The 18,796-nt window shown below is 46.6% G+C and overlaps 1 protein-coding gene across 2 annotated transcripts in view; it reads right to left on the reverse strand.

The window, feature by feature from the left end:
- The window catches only part of LOC144497551 (vitellogenin-like), a 107,526-nt gene that overhangs the window by 77,546 nt on the left and 11,184 nt on the right, over positions 1 to 18,796 (reverse strand). For both annotated transcript variants that reach the window (XM_078218971.1, XM_078218970.1), the window contains exons 6-8: positions 13,757 to 13,905; positions 10,444 to 10,597; positions 1,865 to 2,022 (exon numbers count right to left, since the gene is read on the reverse strand). In XM_078218971.1, coding sequence (XP_078075097.1) covers positions 1,865 to 2,022; positions 10,444 to 10,597; positions 13,757 to 13,905 — 461 coding nt within the window. The remainder of the gene's footprint in view (positions 1 to 1,864; positions 2,023 to 10,443; positions 10,598 to 13,756; positions 13,906 to 18,796) is intronic.

Genomic DNA, 18,796 nt, shown 5'->3' on the forward strand with positions numbered 1-18,796 from the left:
ATCAATAAATCTGCCAATGAAATTTGGGGAAAGTCTTTGCAGAGGTACACCAATCAGGTGAGTGAGTTCATAGTCGCAGCTTGACCCATTGACTGAATTGACAGCATTGTACAGCCATTCCCCACCACATCATGCATATCCTATCAACTGTGCAGTTATCTTAAACATAAGACCATAAGACCATAACACAGAGGAGCAGAATTAAGCCACCCAGCCCATTGAGTCTGCTCCGCCATTCAATTATGGCTGATATTTTTCTCATCCCCTTTCTCCTGCCCTTTCCCCATAACCCCTGATCCCCTTATTAATCAAGAATCTATCTGTCTCTGTCTTAAAGACACTCAATGACCTGGCCTCCACAGCCTTTTGCGGCAAAGAGTTCCACAGATTCGCCACACTCTGGATGAAGAAATTCCTCCTCATCTCTGTTTTAAAGGATCGTCCGTTTAGCCTGAGGTTGTGCCCTCTGGTTCTAGTTTTTCCTACTAGTGGAAACATCCTCTCCACGTCCACTCTATCCAGGCCTTGCAGTATCCTGTAAGTTTCAATAAGATCCCCCCTCATCCTTGTAAACTCCTTGAATATAGGGGGCATGGTTAGTACGTTTGCAGATGACACCAAGATTGGTGGCATGGTGGACAGTGAGGAAGGTTATCTCCAATTGCAGCGGGATCTTGATCAATTGGGCCAGTGGGCTGATGAATGGCAGATGGAGTTTATCATAGAAAGAATCATAGAAACCCTACAGTGCAGAAGGAGGCCATTCGGCCCATCGAGTCTGCACCGACCACAATCCCACCCAGGCTCTACCCCCACATATTTACCCGCTAATCCCTCTAACCTACGCATCCCAGGACTCTAAGGGGCAATTTATAACCTGGCCAATCAACCTAAGCTGCACATCTTTGGACTGTGGGAGGAAACCGGAGCACCCGGAGGAAACCCACGCAGACACGAGGAGAATGTGCAAACTCCACACAGACAGTGACCCGAGCCGGGAATCGAACCCGGGACCCTGGAGCTGTGAAGCAGCAGTGCTAACCACTGTGCTACTGTGCCCCTACAGTGCTAACCACTGTGCTACTGTGCCCCTATCGTGCCCCTACAGTTTAATTTAGACAAATGCGAGGTAATGCATTTTGGTAGATTGAATCAGGGCAGGACTTACTCAGTTAATGGTAGGGCATTGGGGAGAGTTACAGAACAAAGAGATCTGGGGGTGCATGTTCATAGCTCCTTGAAAGTGGAGTCACAGGTGGACAGAGTGGTGAAGAAGGCATTCGGCACGCTTGGTTTCATCAGTCAGAACATTGAATACAGGAGTTGGGACGTCTTGTTGAAGTTATACAAGACATTGGTAAGGCCACACTTGGAACACTGTGTGCAGTTCTGGTCACCCTATCATAGAAAGGATATTATTAAACTAGAAAGAGTGCAGAAAAGATTTACTGGGATGTTACCAGGACTTGATGGATTGAATTATAAGGAGAGGCTGAATAGACTGGGACTTTTTTCTCTGGAGCGTAGGAGGCTGAGGGGTGACCTTATAGAGGTCTATAAAATAATGAGGGGCATAGACAAGGTAGATAGTCAATATCTTTTCCCAAAGGTAGGGGAGTCTAAAACTAGAGGGCATAGGTTTAAGGTGAGAGGGGAGAGATACAAAAGTGTCCAGAGGGGCAATTTTTTCACACAGAGGGTGGTGAGTGTCTGGAACAAGCTGCCAGAGGTAGTAGTAGAGGCGGGTACAATTTTACCTTTTAAAAAGCATTTAGATAGTTACATGGGTACGATGGGTATAGAGGGAAATGGGCCAAATGTGGGCAAACTCCCCACCACCCCCACCCCCACCCTTCGTAATCACCTGTGATCTAATGTGGGTGCACTGGTTTCCCAAATGCTTTGAAGGTTTTCCAAAGTTGCTGAGCGTAGGAGCTGAATGAGCTGCAGGAACTTCTGCGGAGCGTCAGGATGAGCCCTCTCTTGGTTCATCCGAACCAGATTTTCCAATGTTGTGACAATCTATGGAGACAAATCAAGGACATATGAGTTTGTACATTGTTGGCATGCAAGTGTGTGAGGATAATGTGAGAGGTTCGGTGGAATTTGCAGCTAAGGTACCTCGGAATTAAGTTGAAAACTCTCTTGCTGTGGCCCGCCAAACTGTCCTTTCTAAGTCACTACCGCAGTTACGTTTTCTCAAATAACCTTTGATGCTGGCAGGAAGTTGGGACTTGGAGGTGGTTGTACAACCACCTATGAGACAACAGAAGCCTGAAAGAAGCAAAATGCAGATGCACCAGATATTCACTGGTGTAACAAATGTGTGCAGGGAGAAACCAACTATATATGATACCTCGCACAAAGCTCAACTTTATGTAAACTGATCAGAGATATTTGGATGAGCACTTGAAATATCTTAACATTCAAGGATATGGGACAAGTGCAGGAAAATGGGATTAGCGGACCTTTCATGGGAGTTATTGTTGGTGCAGGCTCAATGGGCCGAAGGGCCTTCACTGCCCTAGCCCCACATGGGAGTTGTAGTCCAGAACTGGGAGCTGCAGGAGGACCAAGTTATTAAAATTAATTTATTCGTCACAAGGATGTTGCATTAACACTGCAATGGGGTGTCTGTGGGGGTCCCCCGGACGCTGAACTACGGCGCCTGTTCGGGTACACTGAGGGAGAATTCCGCGATGTATGGCTCTATGGGCGGGATTTTCTGGCTGCACTCGCCCCAAGGCTGGAAAAACCCGCCCGAGGTCAATGGATCTTTGCAGGATCTGCCCCCGTGCCCTCTATGATTCCCGTGATGGGAAAATTTCACCCTATGACTCTCTATGACTCTATGATCACACACTTCATAAACCAATCAAGGACCACGGTGACACAGAGGTTAGCACTGCTGCCTCACAGAGCCAGGGACCTGCATTCAATTCACTCGGGTCACTGTCTGTGTGGAGTTTGCACATTCTCCCCGTGCTTGAGTGAGTTTCCTCAGGTTTCCTCCCATGCTCCAAGGATGTGCAGGTTCAGTGGATTGACCATGATAAATTGCCCCTTCATATCAGGGGGATTAGCTGGGGTAAATGCATGGGGTTATGGGGATAGGGACTGGGTGGAATTGTGGTTGGTGCAAACTCAAAGGGCTGAATGGCCACATTCTGCATTGTAGGGTTTCTATGATTCAAACTGGGCTACTCCCTGTCCTAATTCCCATATTCCTGTGTTCCGATGTGTATTCATTTAGGTTGGAAGCTTCTTGTTCCTAGAAATGGTTGGATTTGCAGCCAAGTTGTGATTCTCAATCTCTCGGGCATTACAGTGGAATTTCAATGATCTACTTTGGGAAGAGTTGGAACTGGTGGATGACTGAGAGTTGCTCTTGCCCCCTTGGCTAGTACAGCAGTAGACACTGATTGAACAGTAGACACTGTAGACACTGTAGACACTGATTGAACAGGTTGGGCTCTTTGCTCTAGAACCAAGAAGACTCTGGGCACAGATACAAATCACAAGATCTGTGACAACAGAAATGTTGACATTCTGGCCGGAATTCTCCAGCCGTTTGCGTCCCACCGCTGCTGCCGGCGAGAACAGGAGAATTCGGTGCTCAGCCAAATCTCTGTTCACTGCAGCGGGACTGGAGAATCTCAGCCGTGAGCGAGGTTGGAGAATTCGGCCCTCTGTGCCTATTCTGGTAGTATCCTGCAGTAAAGGTTCTTGCACGTGGCTGAGAGAGTAAGATTCTGGGATTGGAAAAGTGTCATTTTCCATGTGTTGGAAATTGCCCCCTCTGTGTTTAATTGTGGAGCCCGAACAAATCATTTCCCCATGTCAACAATCTTTAGAAAACTAATTTTAGGTACAATATTTATCATTTCTTTCATTTTAGTATTGATCCATCTGCAAGTAATGTAACATACAGAAATTACATTTTGAACAGAAACTCATCGGTCATCCTGTTGTTTGTTTCTCAGTGGTCAATCCTTTATTCTGGCCATTACTATTACACGTCAACTTCATGTTAAACCTTTGGGATTTGGAGGTTACTGTGCTTTTCTGTTCATGGCCTCGGGCAGACTGTGAGGCAGGAATCCCTGAAGCCTCACTGTTGCCAAAGCTCCCAGCTGCCCTCTTGCACGGCAAGATTAACTGGACTGCACTTTGCCAGAAGGAATTGGAACAGACGCCTCCTTCACAGAGTTGCTGAGTTCCCCATCCCTCCCATGCATTGACTCTGTCTACACTTCCCGTTGCCTCGGCAAAGCAGCCAGCATAATCAAGGACCCCACGCACCCCGGACATTCTCTCTTCCACCTTCTTCCATCGGGAAAAAGATACAAAAGTCTGAGGTCACGTACCAACCGAAACAAGAACAACTTCTTCCTGCTGCTGTCAGACTTTTGAATGGACCTACTAAGTTGATCTTTCTCTACACCCTAGCTATGAATGTAACACTACATTCTGCACTCTCTCATTTCCTTCTCTACGAACAGTATGCTTTGTCTGTATAGCACAAGAAACAAGACTTTTCACTGTATGTCAATACTTGTGACAATAATAAATCAAATCAAAATCAAATCAAATCAAAATCAAATCAGATCAAATCAAATCGAGTTTGGAAACCCTTTTCTGAAGTTAAAAGAACTTTGGCAGCAAATAAATCGTCACGGGCAGGATTTGTCGGATGGGACTTCCCCCTCCTGCCCCCCTCTCCACTCCCGCCTAACTCAGATGAGTCAGTGGGGAAGGAGGTTCACCAGGTTGACTCTGGGGATGAAAGGATTGACGTATGAGGAGTGATTAAACAGTTTGGGTTTATACCCGCTGGAGTTTAGGGGGATGAGAGGGGATCTGATCGAGGGATATAAAACTTTAACAGGGATTGATAAAGTAAATGTAGACCAAATGTTTCCCCTTATGGGGCAATCTAGAACAAGAAGCCACAGGTATAGGTTGCGAGGTGGTAGATTTAAAACTGAGATGAGGAGGAACTATGGTGGCACAGTGGTTAGCTCTGGTGCCTCACAGCACCAGGGACCCGGTTTGATTCCGGCCTTGGGTCATTGGCTGTGAGGAGTTAGCACGTTCTTCCTGTACACAGCCAAAACTCCATTCACTGCAACGGGATCAGAGAATCCCAGCCGTGGCGAGGTCAGAGGATGCCGACCATTGTCTCCTCCAATCTGTCTTCATAGGGAGACCTTTTTTTAATTAGTTTTTTTACTCGATCCTTAAAGTTACAAAGCCAATGCTCAGGGCAAACCCAAATCCATTCCTTGCTTGCTCCAAAATCCAAATGAATCCAATTCAAGGTCCCCACAAGAGAGACAGACATGATCCAAGCTGATAAGATAAGGCATTGCACCCCATCTTGGGCTTGATCTTAGCCAAAAGGACCTCTCATTCTTAAACTGCATCCCTTAGTTCTTGTCTCCCCCAGAAGATGAAATGTCCTTTCGGGATCCACCTTATGGGCGGCACGGTGGCACAGTGGATAGCACTGCTTCTGCTCAGTGCCAGGGACTCGGGTTCACTTGGATAACTGTCTGTGCAGAGTCTGCACATTCTCCCCGTGTCTGCGTGGGTTTCCTCTGGATGCTCCGGTTTCCTCCCACATTCTGAAAGATATGCTGATTAGGTACATTAGCAATGTTAAATTCACCCTCAATGTATCCGAACAGGTGCCGAAGTGTGGCGACCAGGGGATTTTCACAATAACTTCATTGCAGGGTTAATGTAAGCCTACTTGTGATGCTAATAAATAAACTTTATCAAGTCCCCTCAAGATTTTAAATGTTTCGATGGGATCACTTCTCCTCCTTTTAAACTCCAATAGGTATAATAAAACTACCCATTCAACTTTTCTTGATAAAATAGGCGTTTCATCCCAGCAAGGAGATGAATGGATCTTTTCTGACCTGCTTCTAACTCAATTACATGGCACACCATAACATTCAAGGCTATGGGCCAAGTGCTGGCAAGTGTGTTTAGGTGGACAGGTCAGGGCCTTTCATGCATTGATGCAGGCTCGATGGGCCAAAGGGCCTTTTCTGCACTGTAGTATTCTGTGACTCTGTGACTCTATATCCTTATTCAAATGTGGAGAACAAAACTGTACACAGATATAATCGCATCAAGGTCCTGTACAGCTCAGCAAAGCATTCCTACTTTTATATTCCATTCCTCTTGCAATAAATGGCAACATTCTACTTGCCTTCCTCATCCTAGTCCCTCTTTTTTACCACGTACGCAGCAAGTGATTCATGTGCTCGGACACCCTGATCCCTCTGTACCACTGAGCTCTGTAATCCCTCTCCATTTAAATAATATTCTGCTTTTCTATGCTTCCTGCCCATGTGGAAAAGTTCACATCTTCCCACATTATACTCCGTCTGCTCATTTTTCTGCCCTCTCACTTAACCTGTCTGCATCCTTCTGTTGACTCTTTACAAGACAGATGAACAAACAGATGGATGGAACGATAGCTAGAACAACAGCAGCGACTCCATCGAGCCTGCCCCACAACCATGTACCAGAATGATCAATATCCAGACACTTAACCCATACCTTTGGTCCACTGTTCCCACAGTCAAACAGAAACCAGGGTTGATATGGCAAAAACTGGTATGGATATGTCCCTATGAGCCCTCCCCTCAAAGTCAAAAGCAACCCAGGAGATCAGATGGACCTTGTAGCATCTGTAAAACCTTCTATATGATATGATCATAGACCTGGGGCAGAATTTTCCTGTCCCGCCCGCCACGGGAATCATAGCGGGTGGGACATGGACCATGCAAAGGTCTGTTGACTTCAGGTGGGATTTTCCGGCCTTTGGGCGAGCATGACCGGAAAATCCCAGCCTCGGTCTGTAACCATTCAGCTCCCTCTTGATGGGGTTCAGTGAATCGGAACGGGTAACATCACTGGTAACGCACTCCAGAGGTGGACTACACTCTACTTTTACATTGTTATATCATACTTGATCCCCTCTCAATCCATCAAACAGAATAATCTAATAATAGGCAAGCTACTAGACACTTCAATCTATATCAAAGACACTACATGAATGCAAGCTGTTGTCATTGTGTAGATAAAGAAGTTACTAACTACTTTAAATCTTTTACCAAGTTATATATTAATGATCTAGATTTTGATGTGTCGGGAGCAATTTCAAAATTTGCAGATTACGCAGAATTTGGAAGCACTAGGAATATAGTGTTCAATTCTGGCCGCCACACTACCAGAAGGATGTGGAGGCTTTGGAGAGGGTACAGAAAAGATTTACCAGGATGTTGCCTGGTATGGAGGGCATTAGCTATGAGGAGAGGTTGGAGAAACTTGGTTTGTTCTCACTAGAATGGCGGAGGTTGAGGGGGCGACCTGATAGGAGTCTACAAGATTATGAGGGGCATAGACAAAGTGGATAGGAGCATTTTCCCAGGGTGGAAGAGTCAATTACTAGGTGGCATATGTTTAAGATGTGAGGGGCAATGTTTAAAGGAGATATACGAGACACGTATTTTACACAGAGGGTGGTGGGTGCCTGGAACTTGCTGCCGGGGGAGGTAGTGGAAGCGGATACGATAGTGAGTTTTAAGGGGCATCTTGACAAATACATGTATAGGATGGGGAATAGAGGGATATGGTCCCTGGAAGGGTAGGGGGTTTTAGTTCAGGCGTGCAGCATGGTCCGTGCAGGCTTGGAGGGCCAAAGGGCCTGTTCCTGTACTGTAATTTTCTTTGATCTTTGTTCATTGTAAACTGTGAAGAGGACAGTGTAAAACTTCAAAAGGATATAGACAAGTTGGAAGAGTGGGCACATATGTGGCAGATGTGAAGTTCAATGTAGAGAAGTGTCAGATGATGCATTTTGGTGAGATGAACATAGAGAGACAATAGAAAAGAAAGGTTAAAATTCTTAAGGGGGTACAGGAGCAGAGGGATCTGGGTGTATATGTGCAGAGATCATTGAAGGTGGCAGGACAGTTGGAAAGAGCATTTAATCCAGCATAAAGTAGTCTGGGCTTCATTAATAGGTGTACATGGGCACCATACTATAGGATGGATGTGAACACACTGGAGAGAGTGCGGAAGATTGGTTCAAGGGATGAGGAACTTCAGCTATGGAGAGGGTGGGTCTGTTCCCCTTGGAGAGAAAAAGGCTAAGAGAAAATTCGATACAGATATTCAAAATCATGAAGGGGCCTGACAGAGAAGACAGGGAGAAACTTACCCCGCTTGTAAAAGGATCAAGAACGAGAGGGCACAGATTTAAAGTGATTTGCAAAAGAAACCAATGTGATGTGAGAAAGTACCTTTTTCACACAGCGAGTGGTTGGGGTCTGGAATGCACTGCCTGGAAGTGTGGTGGAGGCAGGTTCAATCAAGGCATTCAAGAGGGTATTAGATGATTATTTGAATAGAAACAATGTGTAGGGGTACGGGGAAAGGGCAGGGGAATGGCACTAAGTCATGATGCTCATTTGGAGAGCCAGTACAGACATAATGGGCCGAATGGCGTCCTTCTGCAGCGTAACGATTCTGTGATTTTTTTCTGCTCATTCATTTTGACATGGCTTGGTAATACAGAACTTGAATATTGCTGAAGAGGGAGACATGTTGCTGCATTCTTTTTTTATTAATTTGAGGGACAAGGGTGTCACTGGTTGGCCGGCATTTATTGTCCATCCCTAGTTGCCCTTGAACCGAGTGGCTTGCGAGGCCATTTCAGAGGGAAGTTGAGAGTCAACCACATTGCTGTGACTCTGGAGTCACATGTAAGCCAGACCAGGTAAGGATGGCAGATTTCCTTCCCTAAAGAACATTAGTGAACCAGATGGGTTTTTCTGATAATCGACAATGGTTTCATGGTCGTCAGTAGATTCTTAATTACAGATTTTTTTTATTGAATTCAAATTCCATAATTTGCTGTAGCGGGATTTGAACCCAGGTCCCCGGAACATTAGCTGAGTTTGTGGATTAAAAGTCCAGTGATAATTCCATTAGGCCATCGCCTTGCCATTTAAGCCTTGCATCTTTTTGAATGACAATTATTCCCTGCTGCTTTCTCCTTGGCCAATCAGAGTCAACTTGCCAACTAATCGGCGCGCTGTCCTCTTGTAGCATAAACAGTACAGGAAAGAGATAGAGAATCTGGTGAACTGGTGAGACAACAATAATCTCTCCCTCAATGTCAACAAAATGAAGGAGGTAGTCATCGACTTCAGGAAGCATAGTGGAGGGCATGACCCTGTCTACATTAATGCGAACAAAGTAGAAATAGTCGAGAGCTTCAGGTTTTTAGGTGTCCAGATCACCAACAATCTGTCCTGGTTCTCCCATGCCGCGCTACAGTTAAGAAAGCTCACCAATATCTCTACTTTCTCAGAAGACTAAGGAAATTTGGCATGTCAGCTACGGCTCTCACCAACCTCTGCAGATGCACCATCTGGTGCTGGTTGTATCACAGCTTGGTATGGCTCCTGCTCCGTCCAAGACCACAAGAAACTACAAAAGGTCGTGAACGAAGCCCAGCCCAACACTCAAACCAGCCTCCCATCCATTAACTCTGTCTAACTCTGTCCATTAACACTTCCTGCTGCCTCGGCAAAGCAGCCAGCATAATCAAGGACCCCATGCACCTGGACATTCTCTCTTCCACCTTCTTCCATTGGGAAAAAGTCTGAGATCACGTACCAACCGACTCAAGAACAGCTTCTTCCCTGCTGCCATCAGACTTTTGAATGGACTTACCTTGCATTAAGTTGATCTTTCTCTGCACCCTAGCTCTGACTGTAACACTACATTCTGCATTCTCTCGTTGCCTTCTCTATGAACAGTGTGCTTTGTCTGTAAAGCGCGCAAGAAACAATACTTTTCACTCCATCCCAATACATGTGACAATAATAAATCAAATCAAATGAACTGTCGTTATTGTTTGAAATTTGGTGTTCTTGCATGTGTCCTCGCCAGTGCAAGACAAAAAGCTACGGTAACATGTCTCTCTATGCAGTAACATTCGCTGCCAAAGTACTCCTTGGTGGGGGTGGGAAAAGTGGGTTGCATAAGAGATCGGGATTGAAAGAGGACAGAGATCTGTTGTGGGGCTGGAGCAGATTATAGAGATAGGACGGAGCAAGACCGATGAGGGATTGGAATTCAACAATAAGAGCATTAGAATCGAGACAGTGGGGGACTAGGAAAGAGTGAAGTTCAGCAAGCACAGCAGGGAATGGGTCTTGGAGCTTGTTAGGATATGGATCGCAGATTTACAGATGAAAAAGAGTTTTTGTGAAACTAATTCAGATAAACCTGCAGCAAACATGCATGGAGTGAAAACGTGCTTGGATTCTGACATCGCACAAGGGATTCCATCTCACCTATGATAAAAGTACAAATGTCCTACATTGACACAAGACTGAGAGTCAGGTGTACCTTATTAGTGTCATTATTTGAAGGTCTGATCAGTTGCATTGGGATCTGCAGCAGTTCATTGGAAAACTGGTATTTCAGGGTTCCCCGCCCATCCAGATGCTCGGTTGGATTCGGTGACGACTGACTTTTGCTCTCCAAGAAGACAAGGTGTTGCCTATTTCCAAACGAAAGGCAAAGAACATTAAACGTAGAAACATAGAAAATAGGAGCGGGAGGAGGCCATTCAGCCCTTCAAGCCTGCTCCACCATTCACTATCGTAGTAAGTAGTCTCACAACACCAGGTTAAAGTCCAACAGGTTTATTTGGTGCTACCAAATAAACCTGTTGGACTTTAACCTGGTGTTGTGAGACTACTTACTGTGCCCACCCCAGTCCAACGGCGGCAACTCCACATCGTTCACTATCATGGCTGATCAGCCAACTCAACAGTCCAACGTGCGACGCAAACAGATAGGAAACATTGAGTTGATGCCGTCACCGAGAGACCGAGGGACATGAAGAATTTCAGATTCTGCTTCACAGAAATCTACATTTTTATTGCACTTTTCACCATTTTAGGACCCTTCCCCCAATGCATCTTCATCATGCATCATAGAACCCTTACAGTGCAGAAAGAGGCCATTTGGCCCATCGTGCCTGCATCGACAACGATCCCACCTAAACCCTATCCCTGTAACCCCATGGATTTACTCTGCTCAACCCCCTGACACCAAGGGCCAATTTAGCACGGCCAATCAACCTAACCTGCACATCTTTCAGACTGTGGGAGGAAACCGGAGCACCCGGAGGAAACCCACACACACACACACGGGGAGAACGTGCAAACACCACACAGACAGTGACCCGAGGCTGGAATCGAACCTGGGTCTTAACATCAATGAATTACTTTTGTCGTGTCGACAAGGCATAATGCAGGGAAACAGAAATGCCAGTTTGTGCATAGCAAATGCTCACAAAAGACAGTGACCGGAATGACCTGATCATTATTTATTGTTGGTGGTTTCGATGAGGGCATTGGGAGAACGCTCTGTTCTGGGAATTGCACCTTCCGATCATTTACATCCAGCACATTGAATGGAACCTCATTGCGAAACAAGGCAAATTTCCTGGATTATCCGCATAACCCTGGCTGGGAATGTGTAGTTCACAGTGCAACCTGGTGTTCACGGCAGCAAAAAGCATTCTAAAACACACAGTGTGCTCGTAAACCTCCTCTCCACTCTTTACATAACCTTGACATCCTTCCCAAAGCATGGTGCCTGGAACTGGGCACAACACAGCAAACCAGTGATTTATAAAGATTCAGCATGACATCCAGGCTGATCTCAGAGTATGCTAAAACTGATCTTGAGACGTTTTATTTATTTATTAGAGTCACAAGTAGGCTTACATTAACACTGCAATGAAGCTACTGTGAAAATACCCTAGTCACCACACTCCGGCACCTGTTTGGGTACACTGAGGGAAAATTGAGCATGGCCAATGTACCTAACCAGCACGCCTTTCAGACTATGGGAGGAAAGTGGAGCACCCGGAGGATACGCATGCAGACACGGGGAGAACGTGCAGACTCCGCACAGACAGTGACCCAAACCAGGAATTGAACCCGGGTCCCTGTGAGGCAACAGGGACTATGAGGCAACAGTGTGAACCATTGTGCCATCATGCCGCCCACGTGAAAGTTAGGGAGAGTTGGCGAGTGGGCCGGAGTGGGGTTTTTGCTTCTGGGCTAATCTTTAATAACAATCTTCCACAGAATGACACACAGCACAATGGCAAGCAAGATTACTGCTGAGGGTGGATGGAGGTAAGGACAGCTCCAGGTGTGAGCATAAAAAAGCTTCCTGAACTCATTCTCGAGATCCATGGAGGAAGAAAAAGTTTATTTATTAGTCACAAGTAAGGCTTATATTAACACTGCAATGAAGTTACTGTGAAATTCCACTAGTCGCCACACTCTGGCGCCTGTTCAGTCAATGCACCTAACCAGCACATCTTTCAGACTGTGGGAGGAAACCGGAGCACCCGGAGAAAACCCACACAGACATGGGGAGAATGTGCAAACTCCACACAGACAGTGACCCAAGCAGGGAATTGAACCCGGGACCCTGGTGCTGTGAGGCAGCAGTGCTAATCACTGTGCCACCGTGCCACCCTAAAAAATAGCTACTTTGTTAGGTACCAGAGGCTACCTGATGTAGCACAGCATGGAAGCGATGCCTTCAGGAAACAAAGTGGCGGGGGAAAACACAATCCTAGAGGCATAGGATGGGGTTTTCTGGCCACGCTCGCCCCAAAACTGGAAAATCCCGCCTGAGGTCAACGGACCATTCCATGGTCTGCACACTCCCCACTCACTACAATTCCTGTGGCGGGCGGGACGGGAAAATTCCCTCCATAGTCATTGAGTCGCACAGCACAGAAAAGGCCCTTCAGTCCATCAAGTCCGCACTGACTATAACTCACACTAAAGTCACGCTAATCTCTCTTTCCAGCACTTGTCCCATATCATAGAAATCATAGAATCCCTACAGTACAGAAAGAGGCCATTCGGCCCATCGAGTCTGCACCGACCACAATCCCACCCAGGCCCTACCCCCATATCCCTACATATTTTATCCACTAATCCCTCTAATCTACGCATCCCAGGACACTAAGGGGCAATTTTAGCATGGCCAATCAACCTAACCCGCACATCTTTGGACTGTGGGAGGAAACCGGAGCACCCGGAGGAAACCCACGCAGACACGTGGAGAATGTGCAAACTCCACACAGCCAGTGACCCAAGCCGGGAATCGAACCCAGGTCGCTGGAGCTGTGAAGCAGCAGTGCTAACCACTGTGCTACCATTGCAGTGTTAATGTACCATGCCGCCCACATATCCTTGAATGTTATGATATTTCAAGTGCTCATCCAAATACTCTTTAATGGTTATAAGGTTTCCAGCCTTCCCGGGCAGTGCATTCCAGATTCCCAACACCCTCTGAGTGAATTTCTTTCTCAAATCCCCTCTGGATCTCCTGCCCCTCACCCTAAAACCATGCCCCCTCGTGATTGACCTCCTCGACTAAGGGGAACAGCTGTTTCCTATTCGCAATGCCCATACCCCTCATAATCTTGTACACCTCAATCATGTCCCCCCGTCAGCCTTCTCTGCTCGACAGAAAACAATCCAAGCCTATCCAGTCTCTCCTTCAAATACTCCATCCCAGGCAACCAGCAGATAAATAACCTGCAGGGAAAGAATGGATTATACTCAGGCAGGATTTGGAACTTTATGTAGATACGTGCACATTGGAGAAGAGCTCTTACCTGGATTCCGTGCTGGCCGCACCATCAAGTTCATTGAACGGTGTGAACTGGTGTGTCTCTTTACTGAACACTTCGATAATCACCGCCTCGTTTTCTATAAGTTTGATCGCGTACGAGTAGGTGGAGAGACTCCGCAGATTCTTACCTTTCTGCATCAGAAGAAAACAGAAGCTGTCTGATTATTGTTGCCTTTTCTTAAGTCTCTTTCCATCGACACAAGTCTAACTGGGAAGTAGAAATCACATTGGAAACCCTTACATGTGGCAACCATTTGCCTCCATTGCCTCAGTGACTCGAGGTTAATCTGAAGACTACGGAAAAACCTTTGAAAAGGTAAACTATTGCCATGACTAAATTCAGACTTGATGCGATTCTGTAAAGTGTATTTACATTGACTTCAATGTGAGTTTAAAAAATCGGGAGAGTAACATGGGCTGCCTATTCCCTATCACCTGTTTTAAACCATCGAACCCGGTCAAGCTGAATTCCATGCAGAAATATATAGGAAAGGATCACTCTCATTGTTGTTCCAGAGGGTGATGGGAATGCAGGAGGAAAGGTCCAGTTCATTGAAAATGTTTAGGCATAGAATCATAGAACTCCTACATTGGGAACTCCTCATTCGGCCCATTGAGTCTGCACCAACGATAACCCAGGTCCTATCCCTGTAACCCCATGTATTTACTCTGCTAATCTTCCTGACACTAAGGGGAAATTTAGCATGGCCAATCCACCTAAGATGTGCAGGTTAGGTGGATTGGCCATGTTAAATTGCCCCTTAGTGTCAGGGGGATTAGTAGGGTAAATGCATGGGGTTGCAGGGATAGTTCCTGGGTGGGATTGTTGTCGGTGCAGGCTCTATGGGCCAAATGTCCTCCTGCTGAACTGTAGGGATTCTATGATTCAGTGATGCTATGCCTAAACTATCTTTGGAGTTTGGGAGGAAACGCACGCAGACACGGGAGAATGTGCAGACTCCATACAGACAGTCACCCGAAGCCAGAGTTGAAACCGGGTCCCTGGCACTGAGAGGCAGCCGTGCTAAGAGGTGTGAAATACTTGGCAGATTATTCCCTATGGATAAACCAAGAAGAAAGGGATCAGTACTCATAACGCAGGAGGCCACATTGTTTAAGAGAAAAGATACATCAAACAAAGATATGTGTTTAGACGATGCTAAACATGGGTTTAATGGCTGGAGATTTTTGAAGAAAAGGGAGACTGAGGGAGATGAAGAGTTTCAGATCCTGCTTCAAGAGAATCTGCATTTTTATTGCACCTTCCACCATTTTTTATTATTCATTTGTGGGATATGGGAGTTGCTGACTGGCCAGCATTCATTGCCCATCCTGAGGACTGATTAGGGACAGTCAGCATGGCTTTGTGAGTGGAAAATCATGTCTCACAAATTTGATTGAGTTTTTTGAAGGGGTAACCAAGAAGGTAGATGAAGGCAGTTGAGTTGATGTTGTCTACATGGACTTTAGCAAGGCCTTTGGCAAGGTACCACATGGTAGGTTGTTGCATAAGATAAAATCTCACGGGATCCAGGGTGAGGTAGCCAAATGGACACAAAATTGGCTTGCTGACAGAAGACAGAGGATAGTTGTAGAGAGTTGTTTTTCAAACTGGAGACCTGTGACCAGCGGTGCACCTCAGGAATCGGTGCTGGGTCCACTGTTATTTGTAATTTATGTTAATGATTTGGATGAGAATATAGGAGGCATGGTTAGTAAGTTTGCAGATGACACCAAGATTGGTGGCATAGTGGACAGTGAAGAAGGTTATCTCGGATTGCAACAGGATCTTGATCAATTGGGCCAGTGGGCTGATGAATGGCAGATGGAGATTAATTTAGATAAATGCGAGGTGATGCATTTTGGTAGATTGAAACAGGGCATGACTTACTCAGTTAATGGTAGGGCGTTGGGGAGAGTTACAGAACAAAGAGGTCTAGGGATACATGTTCATAGCTCCTTGAAAGTGGAGTCACAGGGGAACAGAATGGTGAAGAAGGCATTCAGCATGCTTGGTTTCATTGGTCAGAACATTGAGCACAGGAGTTGGGACATCTTGTTGAAGTTGTACAAGACATTGGTAAGGCCACACTTGGAATACTGTGTCCAGTTCTGGTCACCCTATTATAGAAAGGATATTATTAAACTAGAAAGAGTGCAAAAGAGATTTACTAGGATGCTACCAGGACTTGATGGTTTGAGTTATAAGGAGAGGCTGGATAGACTGGGACTTTTTTTTCTGGAGTATAGAAGGCTGAGGTCTATAAAATAATGAGCGGCATAGATTAGCTCGATAGTCAATATTTTTTCCCAAAGGTAGGGGAGTCAAAAACTAGAGGGCATAGGTTTAAGGTGAGAGGGGAGAGATACAAAAGGGTCCAGAGGGGCAATTATTTCACACAGAGGGTGGTGAGTGTCTGGAACAAGCTGCCAGAGGTAGTAGAAGAGGTGGATACAAATTTGTCTTTTAAAAAGCATTTAGACAGTTACTTGAGTGAGATGGCTATCGAAGGATATGGGATATGAGCGTGAGAAAATGAGATTGGCTTAGTTGTTAAAAAAAAAAGGGCGGCATGAACAACTTGGGCCGAAGGTCCTGTTTCCATGCTGTAAACCTCTATGACTCTTGTTATCCTTGAACTGAATGGCTTGCGAGGCCATTTCAGAGGGCAGTTGAGAGTCAACCATATTGTTGTGGCTCTGCAGTCACATGTAGGCCAGGCCGGCTAAGGACAGCAGATTTCCTTCCCCAAAGGACATTAGTGAACCAGATGGGTTTTTCCGACAATTGACAATGGTTTCCTGGTCATCAGTTGATTCCTAATCCCAGATTAATTTTAAAAATTGAATTCAAATTCCACCATCTGCCGTGGAAGAGATTTGATCCAGGTCCCCAGAACATTAGCTGAGTTTCAGGATTAACAGTCTAGCGATAACACCACTAGGCCATTGCCTCCCTTCCCTCCCATTGCGTCCTAATATCAATGAAATATTTTTGATGTGTGATGCACGATTAAATCACTCGGGAGGCTGGATCGTACCCGGGAAATGAAGGCTTTTATTAGTAACAAGAATGGAGCATACTATATAACAATACAATCCCAGACTAAAGGGTCACCAGGCAGTGCAGTGACCTTTATACTCCTACAGGTAGGCGGAGCCAACCGGAGTGTACCACAGAACAATACCAACAGGTAGAACACCCCAACCCGAACCCCAACAGTGACAACAGTAACATATGTAGAAGTACCCATAGTGCAAACCATCTATGGTTCAGTACCCATAGTGGTAACCATCTATGGTTCACCACATTCACCCCTCCTTTAAAACAAAGGCCGGTGGGGCAAAAAAAACCCAGTATGAACTGTCCATATATTCACAAATTCAGTCGTATCGGAGGGCCGCACCGTCTCTGCGACCTCCTCAACACTGGCAGTAGCGCCGGTTCTGGTGACCGTGATGACCCTCTCTCCAAGGCGGTGTCCAGTGACTCCTCCAGTTCCTCACGGACAGGTGGACCACGAGGTGGCGACAATCTCCTGGACTCGGGAACGCCCCGAGGTGGCGACAATCTCCTGGACTCAGGCAAGCTGCACACGGGAGTAAGAGGATTAAGTGGTGGTCCCGATACTGCCCGTGCCGTGTCAGGAGGGGAGATAAAGGTCAAGGGGTCCCTAACCAGGGGTGCGGGAGCGACGGGGGTTTCCAAGTCCCCTGCAGGCGCCAGATCTCGAATAGAGACCGTGTCCTCTCGCCCGTCAGGATATGCCACATAGGCATATTGAGGGTTGGCTTGGAGGAGATGGACCTGTTCAACCAAAGGGTCGGACTTGCGGGTCCTAACATGCCGCCGCAGGAGGACAGGTCCTGAGTACATCAACCAAGATGGCAGTGAGGTCCCAGAGGAAGACTTCCTAGGGAAGATAAACATCCGCTCATGTGGGGTAGCGTTGGTTGCCGTACACAGGAGGGACCGGATTGAATGGAGCGCATCAGGGAGTACCTCCTGCCAACGGGAGACTGGAAGACCCTTAGACCTCAACGCCAGTAAGACAGCCTTCCAGACCGTAGCATTTTCTCTTTCAACCTGCCCGTTACCCCTGGGGTTGTAACTCGTAGTTCTACTTGATGCAATCCCTTTTGAGAGCAGGTATTGCCTCAAGTCGTCACTCATAAGCGACGAGCCCCTATCACTGTGGATATAGCTGGGATAACCAAACAGGGTGAAAAGATCCTGCAATGCTTTGATAACCATGGCAGCGGTCATGTCTGAACAGGGAATGGCAAAAGGGAATCGGGAGTACTCGTCAATCATGTTGAGGAAGTACACATTCCGATCTGTCGAAGGAAGGGGGCCCTTGAAATCCACACTCAGTCTTTCAAAAGGGCGAGTGGCTTTAATGAGGTGTGCCCTGTCAGGTCGGTAGAAGTGCGGCTTGCATTCAGCACATACCTGGCTGCTTCGGGTTATTGACCTGACATCCTCTACTGAGTAGGGTAGATTCCGGGCCTTTACAAAATGGAAGGGCCGCGTGTTCCCCGGATGGCAGAGATCATTGTGGAGGGCCTGTAGCCGATCCTCCTGCACACTGGCACATGTTCCACGCGACAGGGCATCCGAGGGCTCACTGAGCTTCCCCGGACGGTACATGATATCATAGTTGTAGGTGGAGAGTTCGATTCTCCACCTCAAGATTTTATCATTTTTGATCTTACCCCGTAACGTGTTGTTGAACATGAACGCCACGGACCGCTGGCCCGTGAGCAGGGTGAATCGTTTTCCAGCCAAGTAATGGCGCCAATGCCGGACGGCCTCCACAATGGCCTGAGCCTCTTTTTCCACCGCGGAGTGCCGAATTTCAGGGCCTTGGAGGGTGCGAGAGAAAAAGGCGACGGGCCTGCCCGCCTGGTTAAGTGTGGCGGCCAGGGCAAAATCAGATGCATCGCTCTCCACCTGAAAGGTGATGGACTCGTCTACAGCGTGCATCGTGGCTTTCGCGATGTCAGCTTTTATCCCTTCAAA

This window comes from Mustelus asterias, chromosome 8 (genome assembly GCF_964213995.1).
Source record: "Mustelus asterias chromosome 8, sMusAst1.hap1.1, whole genome shotgun sequence".
Taxonomy (NCBI): Eukaryota; Metazoa; Chordata; class Chondrichthyes; order Carcharhiniformes; family Triakidae; genus Mustelus; species Mustelus asterias.